The sequence below is a fragment of the Macrobrachium nipponense genome, chromosome 8 (genome assembly GCF_015104395.2).
Source record: "Macrobrachium nipponense isolate FS-2020 chromosome 8, ASM1510439v2, whole genome shotgun sequence".
Lineage (NCBI taxonomy): Eukaryota > Metazoa > Arthropoda > Malacostraca > Decapoda > Palaemonidae > Macrobrachium > Macrobrachium nipponense.
The window spans coordinates 65,865,546-65,878,385 of NC_087203.1; the positions used below are offsets into that span (position 1 = coordinate 65,865,546).

Below are 12,840 nucleotides of genomic sequence, written 5' to 3' on the forward strand. Positions count from 1 at the left end.
AGAACGCTGATACTTTTACCCCAGAAACCTGATACTATCCCCAAACGCTGATACTTTCCCCATAAGGCCGATACCGTTCCCCGAATGCTCATACTTTCCCCAAAACGCTGATACTTTTCCCAGAACGCTGATACTGTTCCCGAATACTGATACTTTCCCCAAAACGCTGATACTATCCCCAGAACCAAGCAAAGGTCTTTTACACCTGCAGGATGGTTACCTGCATCACGAACACCAAGACGAAAAGAAAAGAAGCTTTGAAACAGCTCTGTCTATCATGGAATTGGCCTAAAGAGTTCAAATACAAAAAAGGCACAACTGATCAGTGTGATACGCCGAACATCTCAAAAGTCTTTCATCGTGTGAAATGAAGTTCTCCCATATAAAAACTCTCCAATATACCATACAACACTGTAAAAAGAAAGAAAGAAAAAGACTATCTTTTAGACTACATTCGAGATAGCAAAAAAAAAAAAAAAAAAAAAAAATACGGAAATTTTGTCGACAGTAGGTCTCCAATTACTAAGAAACGTACCAAAAGATGGAATACTATCCCGTGTCCTCTTTTAAAGTAACTACGTCACAATGTATGCCAGAAACTCCAAATTACATCATCAATATAGGCTAAGCAGTTGGCATCACTCAACTTCATCGCTAACGATTAACTGTAGCATTAACCTCAACTGGAAAATCTGTTACTGTTAGAAGAAATAATAAAGAAAATCCTTTCGAAGTGAAACAAAAACTCCCGGGCCTCATTTTCCCGAGATGTAACAGAGTACCTGGACCTTTCCCTGAAAAAGCGGGACACAGTATCTTAAAAACTAACCTCATTAGGTTTCCTACACCCAAATTACCATCAACAACTTAACTTGACTTTACCTAACCTCAACTAACCTAACCTAAGGGCATGTCAAAAAAATCTGGGCTGGTGCAATACTACTAGCATATATCTCAGGAATTTGCTCCGGGGCTTTCCTTAAAGAGTACAAGTATACTATAATTACACCACATCAGACGACTACGCTAAAAAAGAAAACGGAAAACTAAGACAATTTCAGCCAATAAACTTCAAAATCACAGTGCATTTACACGCCTTGTGAAGCTTTTATTTAAATATCTAGTATTTAAAATATCACCAACAAATATCAAGATACTGCAAGTATTCCAAAATAAGAATCTATGCAAACTCAAAAGAAAGACCAAGATCTAAATTGGAGTGATGAAAACATCCATGGAATGAAGAGCGAATGATTATCAAGCAAAATATATCAAAGAAAAGTAAAAATGATCAGAAATTAAATTAATTTTACCAAGAAAATGCTGATGGTCGTGACTATCCAAGGTGAAGCGTGGCCCCAGTCAGAACCATAGATCAAATACAGATAGTATGATGATCACAGGAAATTCTACAGGGCTTCATAAGTAGCAGAAGTACAAAAAATATGTTTGCATACAACATAAAAATATGTATAAAAATAGACAATTAATAAAAATAAGGCATGTATAAAAATAGACAAATAATAAAAAAAAAAAATTTACTCTACAAACGGAATAAGTGCTATTATGAGAAAGGAGAATGTACTCAGGCAACCGGAAAGAGACGTATTAAAAATAACAATCACACCATCGGGTGACAAAAGTAAAATGCGACTGGGTCTACCCTGATCTTTCTACCTTTAACTGCGCCTCATTTTCGAGAATGAATATCCTTCCTCCTCCTCCTCCTCTTGCTCCCTACGTTCTTTCTTCCACCTCCTATACTATCTCAGCTCCGCCATAAAAGATAGTCATCCCATATTAACTTATCCTTTGTCTTCCTTAATCACAGATCAAGGCGTCGTTGCTATGGGTGGTGAGTCTGCTCAGGGAATCTGTAATACAGTAATTCGAGAACACTTCTAGCTAGAAGTTCGCTTCATGTATGGCACTTGCTAGCTTTTCCAACATCGCTTGTTCGACTGACATCCTGTACAGGCCAGGCTAATCGATTCTAAGCATACACTGGTGTGACTGTAATATCGGTCATCAACGCTGATTTTTATGTTTTCATTCAGAATTCGGGATTAAGAAAGAAAAAGTCATTAAACACGCTTGTCTACGCGTTACTGGGTCAGACACGGCAGTAGAGTCACGTCAGCTTAAAATTACTCTCAGATCCTGAATTTATCTTATTTTTCGCTTTTTGTTCTTGAGTGACTTACTTCATATATTAATTTCTGCTTTTTTTCTGGAGTGACTATTACAGTACTTCATAAATCTATTTCTGTGCTTTGTTCTTCACGGACTATTACAGTACTTCATCTATTTTTGCGCTTTATTGTCGAGTGACAGAACGTATGCAATAGTTTCTCTGGTCAAGAAATCACCAATAAGACTGTCTTTTCCAGGCTTAAAACAGTTAAGTCATAATAGCTACCTATACTCAAGAACGCTGCTAAGTCTTGCTAATTAGGAGTGCTGATGTTTTATTGAAATCATAACTATACGTATTACGAAAGCCTCTCTGCAGTCATGATTACTTTCATTTATCATGACTGCAGTGTTACAAATGCAAAAAATCCAGACATAAGCAAGACATATGTTCTGGGAAACTGCGATGTCCAAAATGTGGTCAAACCCTTAAGACTGACTGACCAGGGCTGCTACGCAGTGCACCTTTTTACACACTGATGATCAACGCCTTATAGGTAACAGCACATGCGTTTAATATGAAAATTGTCGATAGGCAGGACTAAGAAAGACCGGAGGTGTGAGTCTGCAAGTCAAACATGTTTAGTCTTGAATGAAAAAATGAACCGTGAAATTTAGGCTAAATGACCAAACACTGGGGCACTTCCAGCCTTTTAGCGCCTACGACCAAATGACAAAAGAAAGCCGCAACAGTTGAAGAGCAAGGAAAAGAGATCCAGAAGTAAATGAACTGAAGTACAAGTACATAAAGGTGAAACTAGGAGAAGATCCACAGTTGAGTTTTGGACAGCAAGCTTGAAGAAAGAAAACGTGGACGGAGGTAAGTAAAATGTTATAAAGTGGATGCAGCTCATAGAGCGTCAATAACACGGAGTGGCGATCCCCCTGCCAAGCGTGTGACCTCGGCAGCCATATTTAAAGTCCTGGTCCAACATATCAGCACTATAATGTAGAGGAAAAATACTAAGGCAACATTTAAATTTTATGCAACTGTTGGCTTTTAAAAGCAAGTTAATCATTATTGTGCAATTTATTTCGAAATATTATTGTTCCGAGGTCTGTTGTAGACTTGTGGTTGAGGTAAAGAACTTTGCATTTTTTCTGTGTCTATTTCAAAAAGCGTCTTGTAAACAAAGCAAAAAGACAGTAAGCTAGCAAAGTCGTTTCTCTCTATTCTATGACTTTGGAACAATTCATCTAGAGAATTGTTAAAGGAGGACTACCATAAGAAAGCAACTTTTGCTAATTTGGAGGAATACTGTAATTAAAACAAGTAAATAAAAATGTGCCTAAGTTTCTTCAGCAAAATCGAGTTTTCTGTCCGGTGTTGGCCTTAGCCACGGCACATAAAACTCTTAGCCACGGTCCATTGGTGGCCTATGTTGTTGGTACCTACAGCGCTGCCATAAGTATGATTACGGGCTAACTTTAACCTTAAATAAAATAAAAACTGCTGAGGCTAGAGGGCTGCAAATTGGTATGTTTGATGATTAGAGGGTGGATGATCAACCAATTTGCAGCCCTCTAGCGTCAAGAATTGTTAAGGTCTGAGGGCGGGCGGACAGACAAAGCCGGCACAATAGTTTTCTCTTACAGGAAACTAAAACGGACGAAACAATCACAACAGCTGCCAGATCAATAGGCATGAGCCTAGCGCCTGCATGACCAACATTCTTTTCCTTGTTATTACCATCCTTATAGATGATTTTTTCCTTAACATGTTGATTCGACAGCCCTTACCACACAGAAATTATTTTAATTTATTCGAAATGAGTCATAATAATTCAAATAACATCTAAGTGATATAACATCTTGCCACATGACAGTTTGAGGGCACAGCATACGCCTAGCCTAAGCTACAAAACTACATTTTCGTGCTATTACCAACCTACGAGACATGTAGTCCGATGAAACCCACAGAAACAACTTCAAAGGTTGGCAGACCATAACTAGCCTCTGTTTCTCGATAAATTAACAATTGCTGTACACAAAGTTGCTTGGGCATTGCAGATTCCTGTCAGCGAGTCATTATTTAAGCTGCCACGTAAACCATATTCCGGTCAGCTACACCTGTTTTATAGTAACAGGTTTCATTTAGATGTTACATAACTACACCTTCGCTGCATGCTTCGTCTCATGTTGTCGTCTGTTTTTCTTTTGATTTTGGTAGAAAAGAAAAATACCGGAGCAGGACCATGCATGAATTGCGCATTGTATTCGTATACCGTACGCGTGCCTAATCTAGAAAAGGGGGTATTAAACAAGCAAGGTTCAAGACGGGCAAGATCAGCACAAAACAAGAATGAAGAGAGCGAAGCTTTTCACTTTATTTTCACTCTTTCCAATAACAGGATCACGGAAACTTGCTGCAGTATTCACGCTTCCGTGATGCTTGACCACAACAGAGGTCATTTCGGCCATAATTTCATACCAAACGTAGCTTCCCGCGCCTTAATTGATGGCTCATTCTTTCGTGGGTAAAACTACCACGGCCAAAGTTTCTGTGCCACTGCGGATAGCATTACCGAAGCCACTATGGGTAGAGTATAGGATTTAGGACAAAGGCCAAGAGTTGGGACCTATGAAGTCCCGTGTTAACAGGAGGAAAACCTCGCAGTTGCACTAAGAAACAATTATTGGAAGAGAAAAGTCAGATGGAAGATAATATGAATAGGGATACAGTGAAAGGAATGAAAGAGATTGCAGCTATGGGCCGAAGGGACGCTGCAAAGATCCTTAAGTAATGTCTACAGTGCACCAATTGAGGTGCACTGACGGCACTAACCCCCTCCGAAGTCACTATGAAAGAACCGGTAGCTTGTCCGAAACGATTATGGAAAAACTTGACAGGAAAACAGGAATCTGAACGTTAACAAAAACTCCAAACTAGTGACTTATCATCCTTGAGTTCTGGCTTCGAGTCAGGAATCGGCAATGCATGCTAAAGTTGCACGCAAAAAACAGGAAGAAACAAAAATGTTGGTTAGCACGCAATGTGCAGTGCATTCTCTTGATGTAAAACGTAACCATTGCTACGGAAACACCACAAGTTTTCTTTTATTCTCTCTCTCTCTCTCTCTGTCTCTCTTTTACTGTTGTTTCAAGTGAAATGGAAAGAAAAAAAAGATAAGCAGGTTGTCATAAACAAGGCAGTACCTGTGAATGTTATTTCCTATAATACTTTTCTTTCTATAATCGCGTTCGATAACTATTTCTATCCCCAGTTCTGTCACGCATTACTTCATAATTATTATAGTAGTAATGATAATGCAAAAGTATGTGAAACGACCCCGAAATTTCTAAAATAGACGCACATGCAGAACTAAATTGGATTGAGACTTTCTATAGATTAGATGCGTCTTTCGCGTACGGACACACACACAGACATACACACACTCGCATGGTTGATCGACTGTGGTGAGTAGCAGCCAGGATGGAAGATACGGATCTATGAACCTCATCCCAAAATGCTACCTGAAAACAATTAGGTTAATACCTCCCAAAGTCATCCTCTCAGAGAAAAAAGCTTATCGGTGAAACCAAAAAGGATTCTATAATATATAGAGAACGTGTTTTTAAGTAGCGCTTTGTATAATCCACTCAACTGAAATGGAATCATTAGAAACATGATTAGTATTTGTTTGAAACTAGAATACCCAGCAAGGAAACCTTTTTAAAACTGCCTTGACGCCAATTTCCCCTTCGGGCAGATACCATTCCACACGCATCGTCACAACGGCCAAACGCTCTTGTTCAAAAGCATGCGAAGATACACTGATTTGTCGGTTCTCAATAACAGACGGTAACATCACAACAATGACGACGCTGGTCGAAAGAGGGAGACTACAGAACGGACTACTGTTCAGTGTGGGGCTGAAACCTGTAAGACAGAAGTATACAGAACTAGGGAACGAAATATTCAGAAAAATAAGAACTGTTCTTCAAAGTGCTATCAACAGGATTATTTTCCAGAGTAAACAAGTTAAGCCATAGGAACTACAGGAATTGAATAAATACATTTTCACACCCTAAAAGTTTTTATTTTTCTACTTCACATTGGTTAGGGTATAATGACAACGAGGCAAGCTCTGTGGACAATTATTGGTCCCCTCGCCGAGCAAAAGACCATGGGACAAGATAAAACTCTAAACACAAATAACCTGCCAACTTTGATAAGAATGTTACAAGAGTATCCTTTTTCTTAGAGGTCAATGGTATTCTGTATTCTAATACAGCGTATTCAAGTAATTCATATTTCTTATTAAAGTACCTGGCATTCTTTATTCGAGCCATTTATGTTCAATATTCAAGTGGCAGTCTACAAGTTATGTGCTGAATATTTTTATTACTTGTCTTCGCTCTAACACTGTTAATTCTTATCCAAATAACTGATATACTTTAGATAAGTCTATTTCACTGATTGGTGTTACTTATTCAGACCAGATTTTGTAGTCACTGAAGAGGTACTTCTCATACTACTATTGTCCTTTACCATTAACTGATCTTGGCAATTCAAACAATCAGGTAACTTGAAATCCCATTGAATGCTCATTAAAGCAAATTATTTTTGTCCACAGGTGATGCCAGGATATGCTACAACTGCACGGGAGACTGTGTCACAGATGCCGAGTGCAAGGGATCCTGCATGACACTCACGGCCGAGTTAGGTGGGTTCCCCCTAAGCTTGTCATCGTTTTCTCTTTCTGTTCTAAAGGCTGGAGAGCCAGACAATACATATGGATTTCCCAACGCGGGACCCCGCTTTTTTTCCCCTTCTCTTTTTTAAGCACGAACGAGGAATGCGGAATCTGCTTGTTCCGTGCATTCAGATGCTGGATCCACCAAGAACATTACTTATATTAATTTCTTCCGAGATACCTGACTGAGGACTACTAAGAGTCGTTGAAGTTACGCAGTTTCATTATGTTTTCTTTTAACATGCCTCTTCAGTACAAAGTTCATTAAAATATCTTAAATGTACATATACACACTGATGTAGAGTATACATGAACAGGCACCAGGTCTTTCTTAGAATCCTAATGACTATTTTTGCTTCAGTCCAATATATTGTTTTATAAAAATAATAAAATAAATAAAAACTTTTTGCACATGACCTAGGTACCATATTTATTTAACGAAATATTTTTTCCTGTTATACAACTAAATCTCAGTTCCTTCCACTGTTCAAAAACCCAGCCTTCTTTCTTTAACAAGTTCAAGCCCAAATGTTACAAGCATAGAGCAAAACCATACTATTTTACAATAATAGAACCTCGCTTTTCTTTCCCCCACATCATCAAAACTCACCTGTTTAAAAGACAAACAGCCTAATATGTTTAGAATCCTGCAGCCCATATAATTCTTTTCATTTGGACAAATAAAATAAAAGCAGTTTTCTGGCTGGTCACAGCAAAAGACCAAATTCTTTTCTTTGCAAACCTTCGGCCGAAATTTTGTTCTACATTCATATAAATGGAATGGAATGGAATATAGAATTTTGGCCTACGGCCAAGCGCTAGGACCTATGAGGTCATTCAGCGCTGAAAGCGAAATTGATAGTCGAAAGATTTTAAGGGTGTAACGGGAAGAAACCCTCGCAGTTGTACTATGAAGCAATTGTCAGGAGAGGGTGGAAAGTAGGATGGAAAAGAGAATATGAACAGAGGTGCAGAATAAGGAATGAATGCGGATGCAGGTAGGGGCCGAAGGGACACTGCAAAGAACTTTAAGTATTGCCTACAGTGCACCGCATGAGGTGAACTGGAGGCACTACCCCGCTACGGGGTATATGCATACATAAGCTCAACATCTTTAAACCTAGTGCCTCTCCTGCCCACCGCCTAAAACGGGGCGATGCCCACTGTTATAGATGCCGCGGCCCTGTCGCCAAACGGGGAAAAAACACTCAAGTAAAATATAAACCAAAGTTTCTTCGGTGGAACAGAATTTTCTGAACAGCGTTTAAATCAAGGTTACCGTAAATAGCTCAACCTTTCGGTGGTCTCAGTCTAATGCTGTATGAGCCACGGCCCTAGAAACTCTCAACCGGCCGTGGTGGCAAGTGTTGTTGCGTTGCCAGACGCACGATTATGGCTAAGTTTAACCTTAAATAAAATAAAAACTACTAAAGCTGGATGGTTGCAATTTGGTATGACTGATGAATGGAGGGTGGATGATCAAAGTGCCAATTTGCAGCCCTCCAGCCTTATTAGTTTTGAAGATCTGAGAGCGGACGGACAGACAAAGCCGGCACCATAGTTTTCTTTTACAGAAAACTAAAACCTGGGCAGACTGCCACGCCTGGATGAGGACACTGAATACGCGAGGCCTCAGGTGGCGGCGGATGTTTTTATAGCCTTAGGGCATGATATCACCAGTAGGGCCTTCTCCCCCTCCTTCCCCAGGCATTATCTACTCGCTCACTTTGGTGGCACTAGGACCATGTGGAAACCCATTGTCACTCTTTGGATTCGTTGGTCTTACAGTGGAATGCAATGGAATATATATAATTTAGGCCAATGGGCAAGCACTGGGACCTATGAGGTCATTCAGCGCTGAAAGGAAAAATGACAGTAGAAAGGTTTGAAGGGTGTATCAGGAGGAAAACCTCGCAGTTGCACTATGAAACAATCGTTAGAAGAGGATGGAAAGGAAGGTGGTATAAAGAGAACATAAACTGAGGTACAGTAAAAGAAATGAAAGGGGGTGCAGCAAAGTGCCGAAGAGACGCTGCAAAATTCCTTAAGTAATACCTACAGTGCACCGCATGAGGTGCACTGACGGTACTAGCCCCACCACTACGGGGTTGGTCTGACAGCGATTGCCGGGGTTTTCGGACAAACTTCGTCTGTTCACTCATTTAGCGGACTCTCAGGCCTCTTTGTGACTTGCTGCCACTAACAGGATCCATCTATACAACGACGGTTACATAACATGTCTGGGTCAAACCCTCCCTCCCCTTTACTCCGAAATTTGGACCAGGATGTGCGTTAACTTTCATGGCAGACATTGCTAATGTCAACGGACCTGGATAATATCGATTGAGGGAGGCTAGATGTGACATCGTGCCTCGCAGTTTTCGAGCACCGTGTCTTCTGCAGATGCAGAATTTGTTAATTAACCTACTTGTTCCTCGTCTTGATCTATCTATTCGTCGATCAGTGGATTCATTCCTGGTATCTAGGCGTCGAATTTGCTCTTAAAAATCTACAGTATCTTCTTTTCGTTTTTATTTTCCCGTCACCTCGTGACGATAATAACCATGATACTCATTTAGATCGTTATCATCACATGCCCAGCAATGGTCAGGAGGGAATTCCGGGAGAAATGAGAATTTCTGGCCACTGGCAATATTACTTTGGAGCTATTTTTCTTTTAGTTGAAAACAAAATTAAATGAAACAAAATAATCCTAAAATGAGTCAAGTGTTTCCAGAGTTATTACGTGACTTTTATCATTAAAAGCAAAATCTACTACATATCAACAGAAGGGTAATATTCTGCCACCGAGTCATGGTTATCTTTTCTCGTCTATTTAGAATGAAACTTGTAGTATAAATGGTTTAAAAGCTATCCCAAGAAATTCGGAAAATTATAGATTTTATGTAAACCAACGTCATATCACATATTTTCATATATTTGAATCCAGCGTTCTAATTGCATTGTAGTTTTAATAACAATCAAAGGTCAATTCTAAAATATTCCAAAAGAAAAAAAATGAAAATGCATAAAATTCACAGGGAAATAAACAACTACGTGGTCTTTTGAGTTCCAATATCGCCTGCCCTCGATATGAAAAAAACTAAGGCTTTTTTCACAGATTCTCGGGTTCTGATGAAACTGGTCTATACATAGAAACTTTTTCGTGTGTTTTTATAGGGACCGTGTTCACAAAATGACCGCTATACTGAATTACATTAAAATGTGTTAGAATATATATATCTCTCTTAATACTACATACATACATACATATAAATTAAATAACATATATATACATATATATATATATATATATATATATATATATATATATATATAATATATATATATATAAATATATATATATATATATTATATATATATATATATATATATATATATATAAATATATATATATATATATATATATATATCATATGATATATAAATATATATATATCTATATATAATATATATAGATCTGTATATTATATATATAATAAATATATTATTTAATATATTATATATATATATAAGATTATAGTTATATTATAATTATTATTTATTATAATATTTTAGTATATATAATTGTATATCTATAATTATAAATTATCTATATATATATATATATATACTACATACATGTATGATGCATGTACGTGGTATGCATGTATTAAGCAAAACTACAGAGAACAGTCAGCGGTGCAATCTGTTTATTAGCCTAATTTACGAGTAAGTTTCTCAACATCAACGCTGTAAAACTATACAAAGGATAAAAATTTATACTTAAACATCTATAAAAGTTACAATCCTTGAAACATTTAAAATATTAAAAAACGAAAATCAAAATTTAAATAAACCTAGTAACCAACTGCGTGACATTCCATTTTTCAGAGGCTATGTACAAAGGAGAAAAAGAGGCCTGATTGTTTTATAATAGACCATGTTGCTTATTGGGTAATGATTCCAGAATATCCAGTATCAATGGGTGCTTGGCTACATTATGACGAAGGTCAAGCAGGATTTTGACCTGGCAATCACTTTCTATTACGCAAAATATAGACTTCATATATAGTATTCGTATCCCGCTAAAAGTCAACCTACAATGAGGTCAATCATACCTTTGAAGTCATAAGTCAAATAAGAATTTGACCTTGGTCAGCTTGTGAACTATACAAAAGTCACTCATATGTGGCAGCCACTCATAACTGATACCAATGGGAAGGCGAAGTCAAATCAAAGTATGGGGCTAAATGTCAAATAAGAGTTTAGCCTTGGCCATAACTTTTGAACTTGACGAGATCTTGACTTTATGTTTAACGTGGATAATCCACTCATAACGCTAGTGTGTTGATAATTTAATAGTCGATGCGAAGATCATACTTAAAGAGGCTAAAGGCCTGACAAGAATTTAAACTTAGCCATGAATTTTGAACACCGGAAGAGGCTTCACAACTGGCACGCGCCTTTCGTGGTGGTCCCGTGTTTATTAGAATCTATTTTGTATCTTAGTTTGTTTATCCTGTCTGTTCCCAATACTCAATATCCGCGTTAAATCACTGCTCCAAGATTTTACTTGTGGGTGTGAGAGGTGTTCTCAAACAAGAGAAAAGAATAATCTTCCACTTTACGTGTTCAGGAAATAAATCTTCCTCCAGTTGTAAAATGAGCGCATTATGAAACATGCATGCTTATGCTGGCCTACAAAATGATGTTACGTTCGTCCGTTCAAAAGCATTACTAATATGCAACGAGTGAGTTACCAATAACATTTCTAAATAAAAGCATATGGGCTCCTGCTACTACAAAATATTACTACTTACATAGACATGTCATTCTTGCTTTTATGCTAAGGTTGCTGTTATTAACAAATTCATTTTATCTTTATTTTTTCGGTTTTTACATATGGGCATTCTACTCTGCAGACGTTTGCTTTGCAAGTTAAGAGGCTTTGTGGACTTTTTCAATATACAATTACGCTAATTGCAATGGAAATAATAATACAAGTCAGTCCCTCAAAGTTGGTAAGTCTTTGATTTTAGTGATTTGAAGGCCTGGTAGTCTGGACGAGGGTGTTAACCTTTACTATTGAAAGTATATATAGTTACTAAAGGAGTAGGATTTTATCGTTTTTTTCTTCGTTATCTTAATATCAAAGCAACACTATACTTTTAAAACGCTATTAAGATATTTATGCATGAAGTAAACGTGGAGAACAGCAAAAACGGGAGTATATTGAGGTAGAACTATTGGTCATGGTTGTGACCATTAAGACTTAATTTAGTGTGAAAAACAAGACAGCCTTTCTTCTGTTACATAAGGTGCACTGTACACTGATATTATTTATGCTCCTAAATTATACTTTTTTCAAGGTAGAATTTTATTTTAGTCTGCTTCACCAATAATGTGTAATCAAATATTAGAAAGGGGATTGATTTTAAAAGGGCAATTATCACTGAAGAATCAGTGACCACTGTCGTGTAATTTACAAAAGGTTCTGAAAGTTGAATCGGTGATAGCATAAGAAACCGATGTCAATTTGGGTTTTACCTCTTCAGAATAAAACTTATATCTCTAAGGTGTTTCCTACTTCCTAAACCTGCAGAATAAATAGAATTTATGACAAACGCTGCGACCTGCAAGGTCATTCGGCGCTGAAAAGGAAACAGACAGCAAGAAGTTTTGAAAGGTGTAACAGGAAACCCTCACAAGTACAATAAGAAAAAATTGTTAGAGAGGCTGAAAAGTCAGATGGCATTAGTAAAAAGAATGGCAGAGGTTGCAGCTAGGGGCTGAAGGGACACTGCAAACACCCTTTAGTAATGCCGTCATTGCACTATGGTGCACCGACGGCATTACCCTCCTACCAGGCCTCAACCTGTAGTTAATATATCACGGATATTTCACACTCAAGTCTTAAGCTTGGGTCACACATAGGCGATTTCAGACC

General features: G+C 37.8%; 2 protein-coding genes across 3 annotated transcripts in view; one reads left to right on the plus strand and one right to left on the minus strand.

The window, feature by feature from the left end:
- Nucleotides 1-12,840, minus strand: part of LOC135222814 (mitochondrial import inner membrane translocase subunit Tim8 A-like) — a 316,936-nt gene that overhangs the window by 293,926 nt on the left and 10,170 nt on the right. The window lies entirely within an intron of this gene.
- The window catches only part of LOC135222813 (uncharacterized), an 86,577-nt gene that overhangs the window by 65,823 nt on the left and 7,914 nt on the right, over nt 1-12,840 (plus strand). For both annotated transcript variants that reach the window (XM_064261119.1, XM_064261118.1), the window contains exon 4: nt 6,771-6,860. In XM_064261119.1, coding sequence (XP_064117189.1) covers nt 6,771-6,860 — 90 coding nt within the window. The remainder of the gene's footprint in view (nt 1-6,770; nt 6,861-12,840) is intronic.